Source organism: Rhododendron vialii, chromosome 1a (assembly GCF_030253575.1).
Source record: "Rhododendron vialii isolate Sample 1 chromosome 1a, ASM3025357v1".
Classification (NCBI taxonomy): Eukaryota; Viridiplantae; Streptophyta; class Magnoliopsida; order Ericales; family Ericaceae; genus Rhododendron; species Rhododendron vialii.
In genome coordinates, this window is record NC_080557.1 from 15,177,026 (window position 1) to 15,194,848 (window position 17,823).

Consider the following 17,823-nt stretch of genomic DNA (forward strand, 5'->3'; position numbering starts at 1 on the left):
GGTGAGAGAGCGTAAGAATCAAGGAACCTTTATGGAGCTATTTTTGTTTCTCACAAAAGTGGTGAGATTTGGTGAGAAGAGAAAGTGGAATATTTATCTAAATGAGATAGTGAGAAAATATACTCCTTTCGTTTCTTTTCTCATCATATGAAAAACCACACCGTTTTTTTTTCATTTCTCACCCAAGTAGCCAAAGAGCTTATTTGGAACATAAGAGCAGCCGGCTACAAATGAGCCGAATATTAAAATATTTAGATTTGTTTTTAAGTTTTTAAGTGAACTCAAACTTGACCCAAATACATTCATACATATATGAAATAATGAGAACATATACATAAATAAACTTTTAGTAATTGTAATTGTTTATACTTGTACAAATTCTAAAATTTTTTTTATCTACTACATATACAAAATTCTCATAAAAATCTCATAATATACATATATTCCATTCCAGGTTTACGAGTTTAATCGGGCCAAATACTGCTAGATTCATGTTTGAGTCATTTATGAAATAAGCCTAAAATTGACGCTCAAGTTTGATTTATTTATTTGACGAATCAAATTCGAACGGACCTTTGCCGAATTAAGTCTCGAACAGTGCAGAACGGCTATTCATTTACAATCCTAGCCTCCTAGGGACTGGGATAACAATAGAAACCTCGCAATTTGGCCATCTCTGCTTGAATTGCACAGCCCGGCTTAGCGTGTTGGACAGACTCTTGGCCCCAAGAAAATACAAACCCCGCAATACAAACCCCCGTGTTAGTCGGACCCTCATGAAAAGCTGGTTGAATTGCACAGAGCCTTGCGAAATGGCCATCTCTGCTTCTAACCTCGCAATTTGGGAAGAAATCGAACGGTCCGAGAGGTCAGTTTCAAAGAACTTTTGATTATTTTCTGCTGAAATGAAATCCCATGATTTTTCTAGCCCAAATATGACATTGTCGGTCACCGAACATGGTTGGATTAGTTGGGTTGTCTCTACCTTGAATGTTTACTCTGATGCCCATCAATTGAAACCCTAGATTATGCTCAATTAATCGATGTGGGCTTCTTTCTGTTGAAGGGTTTTTAAGTGCTAGCAATTTAAACCCAAGGGGTTGGCCAAGTGGTCTTGGCATAGGGGTCTCGGGTTCAATTCCCCTTGCTAATAACTCTTGGGCTACCTCACCCCAAGCATGTGTGAAGCGGTTGTAGGAACTGCTGTAGAGATTAATATGAGGTGTGCGCAAGTTTGCCTGCGACACCCTGCATTACCAAAAAAAATTGAAAAAAAGTACTAGCAATTTAGGCACTCTCTAGCTTTCTGAATGCACTTTAGTTGTGGGTTTTGCATTCTATTCATGAGTGAAGTGACATACTGATTGGGAAATAGTTGTCTTTCAAGTTGTAATTTTTTTTTCTTTTGTTTTTTTTTGGGGGGGGGGGGGGGGCGGGGATACGGTATGCTGATATACCAAGCAAGGGAAGCACCAGCTAATAAATGTTAAAGCAAAAGTTTTTCTTTTTTTGGATATGGGGCCAAGCACCAGCTGATAAATGTGAGGTTAGTTACAGTTTGTTAGAGTCAGCTGCGGGTTTATGTGAGGTTGTTACATATGGTTAGTTTGAGCGGGATAATCAGTTGTCGGTTAATTGGAGATTCGTGTATGTGATTATGAGGTAGGTGAGGGGAGAGTATCTTGTGAATTGAATAGTTTTGTGATAAGCAATTGGACAGAGAGTTCCATTGCCCAGCTTTTTTAATTCGTCATGCAACCTTTGATTTACTAAATTTCCTTCAAGTTCGTAGGTTTCATTCCAAGTTCTATTTCCATTCATGTTACATTTTGTTGCTTGCCAGTATCAAATTTGTTGCATGCTTCTTGCTTAAACTTTAAATTTTAATCCGCTTGTTCAGAAGCTATTTGGGCAAAAGATTCTCATAACTTTTGCTTTAGGTTTTATTTTGTTGGAGACTTCTGTGGACAAGACATCTGCTAGGTGTCTCGTTTGGCCGTTTAGGTTTATAGTTCGAGTTTCTGTGATCAAGATTAGGGTGAAAACACTAAAACTAACACATCTAGGACTGCATTGGTAGTCACTTACGATAGTCTTTGTATCTCTCTCCTCATCTAGTTGAATTGGGTGCTCCCTGGTTTTCCACGAGTGGGAATCATTGTTCCCAATTGTTTCCCAGTGGCTAGTTCCTACATGTAAAGCTGAGTTGTAACTATAGTGAATTTTTCATGGACTACAAATGCATGTTGAGATACCAGAACGGGGACACTGAATTTTTGTAGATATTCCACTTGATAGATTCTTAAGTGAACAGGTGATTGCACTATTCAACCCCTTTAGGCAGGAACAAACACATTCACCTAGACCTTCTTCAGATTGAATGGTTTCCGGAAGATTATCTCTTTGATTCCCATTCCCCATAAGTAGGTACACATGCCTATCAGCATATGTATTATATCTATTAAACAGATGACTGCTCTTAGTCATTAGTGTAACGTAGATTTCTGATCATAAATGGTAATCATTAAAAAACTGTTTTTAACTGGTAGCTGTGCTGCTGTAAGCATCTTTTTGGTTGGTTGTTTGAATTTCAGCTACCTTGTGTCCTGCATGTATGAGGAAGCAGCATCGACAGCCTCGTCTGTTCTGAGTGATTTGTGCAATAATAAATCTGCTGAAGTTGGTGAAGAAGCTCCATTGAATGACATGTTGGAATCGGCTGGTATGGTGCTAGTTCAGTCCTTGAAGGAGCTTGGGAGGTATCATAATTCATTTCCTCATTTCTTTTGTAGATTCTTGTTCCTTTGTTATGTTTTTATTCTTATCATTCCATTAGGTGTTATGTTCCATTGCATGCCCATTATATTCGATGGGTGTATCGTTTAGCCCACCACTAGTAACTGGGTCGACTGTTCTCTATGCACTTACCATTTTAACGATCCTTTTTTGTTTCATCTCCTAGTACATTTGTAATATGTAGTACTTGTGTATATCTTCAGTATAGCAAGCTATGTTACATGGATCCTTCAGGATGTATAAATTACCTGTGTTGGACACTCAACACTCGGATAAGGGTTTGAGATCCATGTAGACATTTTCAGCTGGGTTATAACTTAACAAGCATATTTTCTAATTCGATTTTCTCACGAGCTATCCATAGAATTCCCATAATATGCATGAAGATGTTTAAGACAACTAGTAAACACCATGTAATCTAGAAAATATAAAATACATACTAAGGATTTCAATTATCACCCTGATCTCGTCACCACCAGAGCCACAACGGGCTATCTAACTTGATTCGTGTCTGTCGATAAGCTCCAATTGCATCATAGGAAGTCCTTGAAATGGAAATTAGATAAATTGTCGCATCCGATATTTGTCCCATAGTCCATGTAACATATATTGCAAGTTACTTGCAGTATTTCCACGAACTTAAAAGTTGTCATTATTAGCTTGTTAGACTTTAAAAAGGGAACTAAGGAGTTTCTTCTGTAGTTTGTTGCATGCGGGTATGGATTGTATGATAAACATGATACTTGGTGATTTACTGTTGAGGTCCATTCTTTTTTTTGGGAGCCCTATCTAACTATTGTGTTGGCTGCACCACCACCACACCTTTGGTTGGCCAACATGCCGTATTGAGAGACATCAACTATCATTATCTAGTCATTCTCACAATTTCAAGCCCCTTGTTGACCTCTCTGGCTGTTTTAGTGCTTGTAGTTGAGTTGAATACTTATTGCGTGACTGTTGTTAAGAACAGTTGTGATACATAATTGAATGTAGGACAGTGGAAGAGTTATTCTCCTGTTAAGATTGCAATTAGCAGTTTTGTTGCTTAGATGGTAAAACGATATTGATCTTTCATCGGTGTACAGGGTCTGAAAGGGTTGTAGTTTGGGGCTTTTCATAAGAATGAAAGAAGTAATGGGGTTGTCCATGGACAGTGAATAAGTCGTGGTTTGGCCTACAAAACTTCAGAGTTAGGTGTCAAAAGGAGTTAGCGGCATAGTTTCTATTCTAAGAGGGCTGATGATTAAGGAGGAGGATTCCGTTGGCAGCATACATATGAATGGGTTTGCGGCATGCACTTTGTAATAAGCTTAAAAATCTCACAATACTCTCTTAAAATTTTCTGCACTCAATTATAAGTGTTACAATACTTTTTTGTAAATTTAGTGGCTCCTAGTTCTTGGATGACTTTGACTACAAAAATGAGATCCAAGTGTTTTGTCTTCTAAAAGCCTATTTAAACCTGTTTCACATATTAAGACCCAAGACAAGAACTTGAACCAAACAATCACAGTTGGTTGACACTAATCACCAGTGTAGAAAATTCTGAAACTCCAAAATATCTTTTTAGAACCAGCGGAACTACTTTTACTTGAGAAATATAATTAGGACTCTATGCAGACCAAACTAGCTAAGGTTATCTAAGGTATCAATGGGTGCTATCCTGAGGTCAACGACTTCTCTAATGTCTTCTGGCATTTATGTTTTATTGCTTTTCTTATGGTCTGTAATCATTATTAGTGCTTGCTGGCTTGGGCAAGGAATCCTTCAGACCTTTTGAGAAATTCTCATGAACTTAATTGTTCTTGTTTTTTTTCTGTTTTTGATTCTTATAGGTCTCAAAATCTTCATGCCATTGGTACTGTTTTCGTTCTTGTGTCTTGTCTCGAGTGTTCTACCTGTTTAACGAGTGAAAGATGTGTACTCCTGAAACGACACGTGAAAAAAACACACTGGTTTCCATTCCGCTTTAACTGCATATGGAAGTCTTGTTTGAGGTTGCTCTTCATATGAATGAGTTATGGAAATAGGGATACCTTTTGTGACTAGATCTGCCTGGAGTATGTCTGCATGTGCCTGCATATGTTTTTGTGTATTCATATGATTATGCACTTACGTGCACGTGTATGTGTACTAAAATGTTCCAGGTTGCTATTCTAGCCTCATCATCATCGTTATCACCACACCATCTTCATCTAATTATGATGCTCCAAATAGGACGTGTCATGTGTAAAATGAAGACCAGTTTATTATTTTGTTTATCATTTTTTTTTTGGTTGCTGATAGCAGGACACAGGACGTATTGAATGAGCTCTCGCTGTTGTTTGGTTCAGTCACCACCATCCCTGTTCAAGTTATTCTTGCTGGGTACTCTCATCTCTTGCACATCATACTTACCATCTCCATTCAAAGTCTTTTTGTGGGACCCAATTTGGCAACTTGTTCATTATCATCCTTCATTGAGGGTTTTGTGCAATACTAACTTGTTTTACAATTAAGATCAACTTACACATACTAGCTTATTTCCAAAGGAGTGCTGTTGGGGATAGAATTCCCATCTTTTGATAGTACTTTCTACAGCTTTTGACTTGTTATTTTATTGCTTCTTCTTTTTCTCTTGTCCATCCTTAGTACTTCTTTGACAACTTGATTTCTTGTGGATAAAATAAAAGGTCAAAAATCCCAATTAGGTGGAGAGCTTGTGGGAGGGGTCTCTCCTTGAATAGGACGTCACATTTTTTTGGATTTTCTTCTACAAAATTTTGTGGAAAAGAGCAAATGGTTGAATATATCTATTTCTCATGTGCAAATATAGCCTGTATATTTTGTAAAGACAAGTTATGCCCCCTCATAGTTTCACAAAGAGGGGTCAGGGTTGGGGGAGCCGGGCAATTAGAAGACTCTAAGCGTAGGATTGCCTAGGGTCTATGTTACATGGACTTGGATACGAATGGTGGTTGCGGGTACATGTTTCTGCATTGGATTCATCTGATCTTCATTTCAATGATACGGGGACTTGTCGTGTTATTTATGAACTTTTTAAAACATAATTTATATCTGTTAGCTTAAATGGTGTTTACCTGTTCTCTTAGATCTTTTCATGCATATTAGAGGAGTTCTATTGATAGCTCGGCAAAAATTGATGAAAAATGTTGGCACGGATTTCATACACTTACCCGAGTGTTGATTGGGACATAAGGCTCGGTTTGATTTGGTTTGGTTACCCGAGTGTTGAGAGTATGACATGGGTACTTTATACATTTTGAATAGCCTAGGGTAGGGGAGTGCTTGTGTATTTTCAATATCAAAATAGGAAATATGTTTAGTCTTAGTCTGTCTAGATATGGTATTATTTTGAATTAGGCTTGATTACTTAATAAAAATAGAAGTTTGTATGTTTGTTAGAGGATTGGTCATGACTCCTATGGTCCACCTTATCGAAAATTCGGATGAATTGTGTTTGGAAGGTCTAAATAACATGAGTTTGTTTCCAATCAAATATGAACCTTGTTCAATTCCAATCAAATATGGGCGGGAGACTGATAGTTAACTGTGTCACCGCATGTGACCAATGTACTTCCGATTGATCAAATATGTAGTATATAGATACACTGTAGAAGTCTGGGGTGTATCGGTTGCTTAGTTGACCTAACACCTACTAACTAATGGATAATCACGTAAAACATGGCTGATATCTTCATCATATCAACTAGTTGAATCAACTGCTCCGATCAAAAACTCCGAAGCAATAACCAATTTAGAGCCAAGCCGCACAGAGTGCCAGAGTGGTAAAGTCTAGAAGCCAAATCCACCACTCCCGATAATTCTTTGGAACTGTCAATCTTTGCTTTTTCTCATTGACCTCTATCTCCAAGACACTCATATTCAAATGCATAGACTCTCTCTCTCTCTCTCTCTCTCTCTCAAACACACACGCGCGCGCACTAACAATTGCGTTCATCACAGGGGAGAAGTAATTTTGACAAGTTGAGTGCAGTAACATCTTTTTCTTTCATACTTTATTTTTCAGGGTGTGTTTTCAGATATCGGAAGGTTCTTGTACAGGTTCTCGAGAATTTCTCGAGGAATTTCTTGGCAAGTGGAGATTTGTCGATGGACGATACTATGTTCTTGCCACTGCAGAATCAAATGTGGGTTGTGTAGAAGGAGCTGGTGGTCATTTTGTGCTACATGTTGATGAGTACTTGGAAGTTGTTGAGGCATATGTTGTAACACTTGCGATGGTTTTGAAAGATATAGGCCATGCTATCTCTTGGGTTGAGCAAGCCGAATTACCTGAGGAAAAGCGACAGGTAGAATATGTTCTCTCCATTTGATGCATCCTATTGTTCATCTGTGATGCGTACTGGTTGATATGGTCAACCCTTGGACGAATTCAGAGAGAATGTTGATTTCAAGATTGAATGAAATCTTATCGTTCTCTTCATCTATCCTGTCCCAGTGTTTTCAGAAGAAAATTCGTTTCTCTTTTGAGGAAAGTGTTGGTCCATCAGGAAAACTCTTCGAAAATTTGTTTCTTGGCATTTTTCAAACAAAGAAAATCCACTGTAGAATATAAACTGATTTCTTCTCGATCTCTCTACATTTGGAAGCATTTTTAAATGTCTTCTCAAGTTTTTTTTTTTTGGGTCAATCGGAAATTCGTCTTCTCAAGTTTCATTGGTGAACTCTTAGGGTGCATCTGTTTGACGGAAATAAATAGAACAACAGTTTTGGGAATCTTAATTCCGTTCCACTAATTTCCCAAGTTTTTTTTTCGACACCAATTTCCCATGTTTGGTATTATCTCTTGATAACGAGGATAAAAGAGTAACTATAGGAAAGGATGGTTTCTAATTCCCTTCTACCTAAGGATACAATCTGGGAATCTTGTCCTTAGTTAATTCTGCATTAAAGGTGGTGCTAAGCGGGAACCACCCTAATACAAGAAAAGGACGAAAGAACCTGAAGGAGAAGAGGAAGAATAGCAAGATAAATAGCAAAGAGAAAAACCAAGCAGTTACCAAAACCTAAGACCAACACACCACTAGTTTCTTGCCTCTGAAAATCTCTCATCCTTTTACCCCTAACTTCCTTACCCTCCAAGGTTTGCATACCTTGTTTCCCAAAACCCTGAAAACATCACGAACTCCACCAAATACCAATTGTATGTGTCATCGCAGAGCTCTTCTTTTATTCTTTGGCACCAAAGCCCTTCACTCAAAGCTGCATCATTGCCTCCAATTGGTGGCAATAGCGAAGGGGAACAATAAGGCACTACGGCGCCTCCACCATCAAGAATGTTTTGATCATTCGTGGAGTTCATGCCATCACAACCACAAGGGAACTGCCCCCACACTAGCTTCGCGATATTGTGCATTATTAGTCGACTATCAGAATCGTGATGGAATCTGCTTTTTAATTATCATTCCCTGGCAGCTTTAATCGGAGATATCACTAAAAACTGATTATGGCTGGCCCCTATTAGGCCCATAAAAATTTCAAGCTGTCTACTGGTTGTTAGCATTCTCTGCATCATGTTTGCCTGCAAGTTTAGCAATTATGAAATGGGAAAAGATCCCCTTATCGATTGCCATGGTTCTTAAATCTCCACTTTTAGGCAAGTGTCCTGCGCGGTGGGCCTAAAGAACTAATCTCACGTTGGGGAACAGTTCTTCCTATTTTGATGGAGTAGATTATACACCTTTTCATGTTCTATTTGAGGCTGCTGTTGGGAAGTAGGAATAGAAATTGGCACTTTAAGTCTTACTAGTTACTACTTATCTTAGACATTGGGCACGATAATAAGACTTTCATTGTCCTTCCTGTGTACGTCTTCTTGGTTATCAAAAGGGGCATGTCTAATTTTTACATTTCCCCTGAACTATTCATGAAGTCATCTGAATCCATGACTATTCAATTTGTAGTGACCTCCACCCCTGGGAAGATATTCCTTTTAGTCTTACATGCTCGGGCAATTATACAGCATGAAAGGAGTGGGGCTAAGAATTGCAAGTCACTTCATTTTTTTCCTGCTATAGTCAGTTTAGACCTATCCCTTTTAACATGGATGCCACACATTTCTTGTTTAGAAAATTTTCTTTACAATTTGGTGGAGCTCTCTTTATCTACTTCAGCAGGTTTATTCTCCCCTTGTTTTCACTAACTTTACACTTGTATTAAGTAGTTGCTGCAGTACATGCTTTCCTGTTCTTACACTCTTCAGCTGTTGTCCAAATAGGAACTTTTGAGGAGATTACAGAGTCTTTATTCTCCTAAGCCAACTGGATCATCACAAGGCTCCATTGTTGCTTTGCCGGAAGATGAAAGCAAGCCTCATTCTTCATCTATTAAAGAACAATATACATCTGGGAGATCTCCAGAAGCGTTGAAAACCCCGTACCCATCGAAAGGAAATACTGATACGAAAGAAGTAATTTTGAAATTATCGCAACAAAGAGTCTCTTGCTTTTGGTGGTTTCGTACTGTGACTCTGAAGTTTGGAAATGGTCAGCTTCTCATATCAAATGGGAAAATTGTTCTGGGCTGTTTGATGATTCTCATGTATTACATATTGCGAAGGAAGCAGGCGACAGTGAAGAGGCAAGTAGTGCTCTCTCTGCTGGTTCTTTCTCTATACAAGCCATGAATATCAATGGATAAAATGGATTTTTGTCTCCCTTGGTTTGGATTTTTACCTTCATTGATAGGCATGACGTGCGAAAATATAGTATGGAAAGCACACCTTTGTGTCACAGAAAAGTTGAATATCAAATACAAACTGTCATTTTTGTTTGGGTGTAAATATCACATGACATCTAAGCTCTTGTATGAATGTTTAGGATGCACTGACACTCCTAGAGATCGCCGTATCCGTGTTAGACACTCCAAGGGCACGTGACACCGGGGATATGTGGGACACATGTCCATTACATTTTGACATTGTATATGATGGGACACACCTAGGACAAGGGTTTTTTTTTTTTCAAATTTTAAAAGCTTTTTTCTGGGGTAAAATATTTGTAACTTCAGAAGTAGCGGTCCTTCAAAAGTAGTGGGCCAGAAGTGTAGTATAAAACACCTGTGTATGTGTAGGCAATCAATAAATCACTACGAAGAAGCCAGCTTATTCCTTCCAATAGGGGCACCGTAATCTTTTGACTGAAGGCTAGTTTGAAATTATTACCGTGGCTATTGATGTCGCATTGAAGTTTTTATCTTACTTTCAGGATTCTAAGAAGACAAGCTTTGTCCATGAAGAAGGCTTTAGTGGACTTGTGGCAGCTTGCATTTTCTTACCAAGTGAACCCTCTAGCTGCTGTTCAACCCGTCCCAACTGCAACCCGTGGCAGCCGGTAACCGTGTTGTTTTTTTTCTTAAGTCTTGGCTTTTGGATAACAGTGTTGTGCTTGTATGTGGTAAGTAGCTAGTGTGGCAAAAGTCCTTATCAATCATGCGACAATGGGAGTCATGGGACTCTATAGAATCCTTTCCTTTCAGAAAGTAGCCAGATTTTAATGGCAATGTGAAGAATTTCTTTTGGGCATGGAAATGTCATTGTTAGATATTTCTAATACCAATTTTTCGGAATGTTTTCTTGAATATTAACATGTCTTGGTATGCAACACCGAAAATAATGAAATTCGAGAGTTTAATGTTTCGTTTCAGGTCTCTTAGGAAAAATGCGCATTTTAGCATTTTCAATAGGAACAAATGGAAGTTTTGTTCCTTGTAGCCGGAGTTGCACATCAAAATTTCTGGTGCACGTTAGAAATACTTGTTTCTTATTTGAACACCAAAATAAAAAAATGATCCAATAGAAGCAAAAAAGTTATTAGCGAAACTATTTAATTTTTTTCCACATTTATTTGTTTAGCGTTAATTTTTTGCGGATTATTGATTCGTCTCGATTAGATGAATCTACAAAGATAAAAGGATCTCGTACAAATCCCTGGCCAAAAAAGGCTCGCAGTTGTCTCCCATATCTCCTCTCTGTATAATGGCATCATGACAGTCAAAATAAATATATGAGAGCCCTAACAATATGCTCATTGAGACAACTCAAAAAAAAAAAAACATAACCATTGCTCCATTTTTTAGATGCATTTCTTTTAACATGCGAATTTCATTCAAAGACGGAAAGGCTTACAAGCTATTTTATCACAAAACAAGGATGAACGAAAACTATCAATCATCTAAACACAAGAACATGCACATTGCAGGCTCGTCTAACACACATACTGCTAAACAAACTGAAGAACAAGTTTGCCTTTTTCCCGAACGACCGAAAAACAAGTTCGCCATTTTCCCGAACGACCAGAATTTTCCTAAATTAGTAATTTGATGTTAGTGACAGGGAAATTTTTGATCCTCTAATCTCATGCACCCTACTATTTCGTTTGTCCCCTGCTCACTAACTTCCCAACTCCCCTTCCTATTCTTGGCATCTCTCTCCTACTCTCCCTCCCTCCCTCCCTCCCTTTCTCTCTCATCCCCTCTCTCTCTCTCTCCATGCCCGCAAAACTACCATTCCTGATTCCCAATCCCCTTTGCCCCCATTGCCCCAGAAACCACCATTTTCACTTGCAAGTCCCACCAGGGCGCGCACGCCACCCCGCTAGTGCGCGCACCGCTCGATACCTCTCATGGCACCTAACAATCTCCCCCGTCGGGGCTTCATCGCCCTCGTTCTCTTGTCGTTGCAAATTGTAAATTCTTCCTGCAAGTTGGAATCAGAAATCCTTCTTGATTTTAAACAGCCACTAAAAATCAATAACAATGGTGGGATCTTGTCCAGCTGGAACTCCTCGGTACCGCCTTGTTCCGGCGATAAGGAGAATTGGGACGGCGTTATTTGCCAAAATGGCACTGTCTGGGGACTAAAACTTGAAAACATGGGATTATCGGGTGCCATTGATGTCGAATCGCTCAACGATTTGCCTGGCTTGAGAACAATAAGCCTCATGAACAATAACTTCGAAGGCACGATACCGGCTTTGAACGAACTCGGTGAGTTGAAAACGGTTTATCTGTCGAATAACAAGTTTTCTGGGAACATAGAGGCCAATGCCTTTGAGGGGATGCATTCTTTGAAGAAGGTTCATTTGGAAAACAACCAGTTCACGGGTCCGATCCCATCGTCACTGACTACGTTGTCTAAGCTAATGGAGTTGAGCCTCGATGGGAATCAATTCGAAGGGCAGATACCGGATTTCAAACTAGGCGTTTTGAGATTCCTTAATGTGTCCAACAATAGATTGCAAGGCCCAATTCCTGCAAGTCTCAGCCAGATGAACGCGAGCTCGTTTTCAGGTTTGACACGATTTTCACATTCGATTTTGATCAAGGACACAGAAATCAACCACAAAACTAGCCCATATTTTGTACCGTATGAAACTAAGAAAAGTGCATAATGAATCAAGAATATTTCAAGTTTCTAAGTGAGTTTGATAATGTGTATGGGTTTGCATTGAACCAAATCATAATGTATCTGATTTGTGATAAGCATAGAATTAGTTTGATGTACATGTATCATTTGTAAAGTTTCTTGCATGACTATTTGGCCATAGAAGTTGAAAAAGGAAGATGACCAGGGCCAGCCCTGAGCTAAGGTGGACAAGGCGGCGGACTTAAGCCCCTGAATTTTTGCTCAAAACTAGGGCCCAGATAGACATAGGCAGTTGTGTAGTATATATTTACTTTAGCGTTTATATAACAAATGATTTAGCTAGCTTTGCGGAAAAGCTTGGTTTGTCATCCAATAGGTACATGGTTCAAATCCTAGTCGTCTCTCTTTTCCTTCCCCATAAGAATATTTTTTTTCCCATCACAAGTTGGTCTTAGGCCTCGAGAATCTCAGAGCCGACACTGAAGATACTGATTGATAGGTTTGTTTGATCATATAAGCATCAGATTGAACTATATATTCAAGGAGGCCACATATCCAGGGTGAAGTTAAAATTTGTACGGCCTGAACTAAATGCTTATCGGATATACAATCAAATAAATTGTCGGATACAATACCATGGACTATCTGTGGTTTTTGTTATAATCTCATCACTATTAACTCAAATGACTTGAATATCCTATGAAATTATACCAATATAATGATGGTCACCATAGCATTGCTCGAAAGCATATAGGAGTTTAAGGGCAAAGATTCATCTGACAGATTTATATAGTTCCACATACATACTCACATTGACACACTCAGGCAATTGTGGCTCGACGCATACTTGTGTGCGTGTTTGTGCATTTGTATGCGTAAAAGTGGTTATGAAACTAGATTGATTGTAACATTGTTCATCACTTTCTAATCTTGTCAAAACAGGAAATACAAATCTCTGCGGAGCGCCATTAGACCCATGTCCTTCCGCTTCGGCTTCAAAGGTACCCACTGTAACGATCGTGCTAGTCGCGGTAAGCGTGGTGGCTTTGCTGGCGGCCATCATTGTAATCATCATCGTCCTCCAAAAGCGCGGCCACCAGACGCCACAAACATCCGCATCCTCGCCGCCACTGCATGGCCACAGGAAGGTGGCCTCTGATGACCTAGACAGGGCGGAGCAAGGTGGCGCATCCCCAGCCCACTCTACCACCAGCAAGAAGGGGGAAAACGTAGGGAAGCTCTCATTTTTAAGGGAGGACGTGGAGAAGTTTGACTTGCCAGATTTGCTGAAGGCCTCAGCTGAAGTATTGGGAAGTGGGTATTTTGGGTCTTCCTATAAAGCAGCTCTGATGACTGGGAAAATGATGGTTGTGAAGAGGTTTAGGCATATGAACAATGTTGGGAGAGAGGAGTTCCAAGAGCATATGAGGAGGCTTGGGAGGCTGAGGCACAACAACTTGCTTCCAGTTGTGGCTTTCTACTATAGGAAGGAAGAGAAGCTTTTGGTTTCTGAGTATGTTGACAATGTCAGCTTGGCTGTTCATCTCCATGGTATGTTACTTTCTGCTAGGTTAATCATCTCATGTATTTGACTGGCCGGGTCCAAACCTCACTACAACTAACACAGCTGACTTTCGCCGAGAAAAAATGCTTAACTGCTAAAAAAGCTTTTGAGCAGGAATCTCATCCTGCACTTTAGGTGATAGACTTAGCGTCTTAGCGAGCTATCTGTGCATACTAAATTACCGATATTTATAATTCAATTTCGACTTTCAACAACTTGATCATGAAAATCTTCAACCACTAAATTAGAGGACACACGGGTCATCTCAGAGGATGCGATCCGAGACAGTAAGACACTCCTGTCCATCCAATTCAAAATACGTGGATCAGATTCATTACCGGTTGTGCCACATTTTATACTAAAGCAGTGTCACTGTCAACAAAATGCAGAAGAAACTTGAGGAACTGGAGATTTGTAACTTTGATTCAAAGCACATTGGGCCAAATAAACTAGACTTTAGTTAAACTATACACTTAGTTTCGGAGTACCCAAGCTAGGCCTTCTCTGCGAAACATAAACCTTCGTAGGTTGTATTTGAGTGACATGCTCTTCATGCAGTTCAATACTTCCACTTGTAAATGATTTGGGCATTTACAGACCCAAGGAATTTTTATTCGGAATCGTCTCAAATATTGTGTTGGTAACACTGCATTCATAGCGCTGGTGAACGAAATATTTGTTAGGTCTATAAAGTATGTGGAAGGCTTACTTATTAACTGAGTTAATCTTGTGATCGCCAGGCAATCGTTCTCGTGGCCATCCATGCCCTGACTGGCCGACCCGGCTTAGAATCATCAAAGGAGTAGCAAAGGGCCTTCTCTACCTCTACAATGAGCTCCCAAGCCTAATCGTACCGCATGGCCACCTAAAATCCTCAAACGTTCTTCTCAATGAATCCTTTGAGCCTCTCCTCACCGACTATGGGCTTGTACCAGTAGTCAACCAAGAGCATGCCGAAGATGTCCTGGTGGCGTACAAGTCCCCGGAATACAAGCAGAGTAATCGGGTAACCAAGAAAACCGACGTCTGGAGTCTTGGGATCCTGATACTGGAGATCTTAACCGGAAAATTCCCGGCAAACATCCTGCAGCAGGGGAAAGGAGGCGACACAGATTTAGTGACTTGGGTTCATTCGGTTGTTCGCGAAGACCAGTGGAACGGGGACGAAGTGTTTGACAAGGACATGGGAGCGGCGAAAAACTGCGAGGGGGAGATGGTGAAGCTTCTGAAGATAGGCATGCGTTGCGCCGAGAGCGATGTGGAGAAGAGGTGGGACATGAAGGAGGCTATCGAGAAGATTGAGGAGGTGAAGGAGAAGCACAACGATGAAGAGTTCTACTCATCTTACACAAGTGAAGGAGATGTGAAGTCTTCAAGAGGGTTGTCAGATGACTTCTCCTACAACATCAATGGTTGAGAGAGAGAGACAGAGACAAAGAGCTAGAGAGAGAGAGAGAGAGAGAGAGGCTTCCAATGACTTTCTAAAGGGGTTTTTCTTTGTTTAGTTTCTTCTTTTGGAAGTTAAGTTGGGGGTGGGGGTGCATGGGGATGATATATGCTTCAATTTTGGTAATGTAAGTTTGTGGGAGTGGGAACAGACAACTCAGGGTGGGGGGTTTTCATTTCAGTTTTCATCTAATGTAGAACTGGAAAAACAATTTTCTCTTGTCTATATTGATATAAATGTGTATATACTATATAGTATATATATATATATATATATATATAATCTTTTTGGGGAATTTTCTCTTATATCACAATGAACTGCATACGTCTCTCTTTTCATTTTTACTTTGTTGGTCTTCGTCCCGGTGCTACGCAAATTAACGTGGTAGCAGACGGAGATCGAATACCTTGTAGTCGATGACCGTTACTATCCTAATGTCTCACATCGGCTAAGCTCTTTGGGATCTCCTCTTATAAGCCGGTTTTCAAGGGTGAGTTTCAGAGCCAGCCACCATGTTGAGTATGGGCTCGGACGCACCTATGCGAGTATGGGCTTGTATGGGTGCGGCTTTGTAGTTCGACTCCCGGAGGGAATGACCTATTGATTGGATGAGAGTTCCATGCCAATAGAGTGATGGGCCACCGTGGACGTCGGTTGCGGAGCGTGGTGATATGTTACGATCCTAATGTCCCACATCCGCTAAGTATGCGCTTGGTCATGTGAAAAAAAAGAGAAGAAAATCAATCAACTAAAGGGTTTTCTTCAAATTGGGAGGGAGAAACAGGGTGAGAGAGAGCAGAAGTCTAGAACTAGGGCCGTAAAGGAATCGAGCTGCTCGGGAGCAGCTTGTGGCTCGACTCGGATCGTTTAGTAATCGAGCTCAAGCTCGATCTCAAAAGCTCGGCTCATTTGTATTGGCTTAGTCCATTTGAAGGGGCTCGTTAAGTAAATTAGTTAGGCTCGGCTCGTTTAGTAAACGAGCCGAGCTCGAGCTTGAGCTTGAGTTTTAGGCTCGTTTAGTAAATGAACCGAGCTCGAACACTACCAAGCTCGGCTCGACTCGACTCGGCTCATTTACACCTCTATTCAATACTCCCTCCGTCCCGGTTTGTTTGTCCCCTTTTTGATTTTTTGAGAGCATTTGACCTCTCAAAGAATTGGCTATAATTTTCAATTCGTAATATTTTTAATATGCAATATGAATCTTGTTTGATAGATCTCAATTAGTTTTATTATACAAAATCTTCAAAATCATAAAAAAAATTATAAATTGTAAGATATAACTATATTTTTGAAAGACACGTATTTTGACAATTGGACAAACAAATTGGGACGGAGGGAGTATAACAGACCCGCTAAAAATTGAAGGGCGACAAAATTATGTCCTCTCCCCTGGGAACCAAACAGCGCCCTATTTGTGTTACAGGGGACGAAATCGCGTTTCTCTCTGGGTGGAACGAATACCTTAAGTTGATCCTTTCATCTGGGGTAAGTTAAATGAGAAAAAAACTTTTTCACGGAGTTTCCGTGAATAGTTGTTTACGGAGGTGAATCTCGAGCGTCCAAAGTGTTTTGTACGGTCCAGATTCTAATGAAACTTTTCCATTTAAATCTAGACCGTCATGAACGACCGAGATCGTGCGACTCCGTGAACAACCTGTTTACAGCGGTTCCGTGGATAATTCTACTCAAGTTAAATAAATTGCTATGTTATATGAGCATATAAACTGTACTTGTTTTTGGAACTCACGAGTGTTAGTGTTACTCTTATGTGCTCATGCATGGCAGTAAAAACCCCATGCAGAGAAGTTCTATATACATATAAGCAGCACACTCCAAGTTTGATCAACTAGAATGATAGAACATTTTGTTCAATTCGTGGTTTAGTTTTAATTTTAGTTTTGTTTTCAATTATTACCCTATTTCTTTCTCCAATCATTATCCTATTTTTTTAATTATTACTTTCACATCTCTCTCTATCTCTCTCCAATCATTACCTCTATCTTCAATCATTACTCTATTTCTCTCTCCACCTACTATCTTTGGAAGAGATCAAGGCGGCACCGGTGATTGTGGGTATGCGTGCTGAAACAGCGAAGGAAAAGAGGCGTCAATGGGCGAAATTATATCAAAGTGAAAGAAACTTTAACGTCGACACTATTGATTTATTACTAGCTGGCACAAAATGATGTGCATTTGGTGAACCTTGATGATCATCATCGCAACATCGATCTGGTACTCCACTAGCAACTTCACAAAATCGATCATCACATGGAATATATATGTATATCATCATCCTTCAGATGCTCTAAAAGAAAATTAAGGAGCAGAGCGGTTGAATTACTTCTTCTATTTTGGGCATTAATTCATCAGGTGTTCAATGATGGAACTGTTAGAACATGTGTGAACATTGAGTCCCACATCGGATAAATAGAAAAAGAGTTGGATCTTAATATACAATTGGATGACTCACCATCTACAAGGCATAGCCTTTTAAGTGAATATGGGTCATTTATTGTATATTGGGCCCAAGTAATGTAGTAGACTCTTTGCCTCAATGCATCAGACGAACTCCCAACATGCTACACTTGGCTAGAGAAATGGATCGAAATGGATCTTTCTCTCCAT

The 17,823-nt window shown here is 39.8% G+C and overlaps 2 protein-coding genes across 6 annotated transcripts; both read left to right on the forward strand.

Annotated features, from left to right (window-relative positions):
* Positions 1-622: 622 nt before the first annotated feature.
* Positions 623-10,342, forward strand: LOC131306315 (protein APEM9). 5 transcript variants are annotated; one of them, XM_058332472.1, is made up of 6 exons: positions 623-868; positions 2,595-2,759; positions 5,083-5,163; positions 6,827-7,109; positions 9,038-9,399; positions 10,026-10,342. In XM_058332472.1, exons 1-6 carry the CDS (start codon positions 777-779, stop codon positions 10,153-10,155), a joined length of 1,113 nt encoding a protein of 370 aa, XP_058188455.1. In that variant the 5' UTR covers positions 623-776; the 3' UTR covers positions 10,156-10,342. The 5 variants fall into 5 exon arrangements, with proteins under 5 accessions (XP_058188455.1, XP_058188479.1, XP_058188471.1 ...); XM_058332496.1 differs by having other exon boundaries at positions 2,627-2,759; XM_058332503.1 differs by having other exon boundaries at positions 625-868; positions 2,627-2,759; positions 5,086-5,163.
* Positions 10,343-11,276: 934 nt separating this feature from the next.
* LOC131306338 (pollen receptor-like kinase 4) lies at positions 11,277-15,188 on the forward strand. The gene is made up of 3 exons (XM_058332516.1): positions 11,277-12,108; positions 13,127-13,735; positions 14,489-15,188. The coding sequence occupies exons 1-3, from the start codon at positions 11,442-11,444 to the stop codon at positions 15,163-15,165; spliced, it is 1,953 nt and encodes a 650-aa protein (XP_058188499.1). The 5' UTR covers positions 11,277-11,441; the 3' UTR covers positions 15,166-15,188.
* The last annotated feature ends 2,635 nt before the right edge of the window (positions 15,189-17,823 follow it).

Coding starts and splice junctions, on each gene's coding strand:
- LOC131306315 (XM_058332472.1), top strand. CDS start 777: ATGAAAAGCTGGTTGAATTGCACAGAGCCTTGCGAAATGGCCATCTCT. Junction 5,164..6,826: donor GTTCAAGTTATTCTTGCTGG/GTACTCTCATCT, acceptor TTTATTTTTCAG/GGTGTGTTTTCAGATATCGG. Junction 9,400..10,025: donor AAGCAGGCGACAGTGAAGAG/GCAAGTAGTGCT, acceptor TCTTACTTTCAG/GATTCTAAGAAGACAAGCTT.
- LOC131306338 (XM_058332516.1), top strand. CDS start 11,442: ATGGCACCTAACAATCTCCCCCGTCGGGGCTTCATCGCCCTCGTTCTC. Junction 12,109..13,126: donor GAACGCGAGCTCGTTTTCAG/GTTTGACACGAT, acceptor TTGTCAAAACAG/GAAATACAAATCTCTGCGGA. Junction 13,736..14,488: donor CTTGGCTGTTCATCTCCATG/GTATGTTACTTT, acceptor TGTGATCGCCAG/GCAATCGTTCTCGTGGCCAT.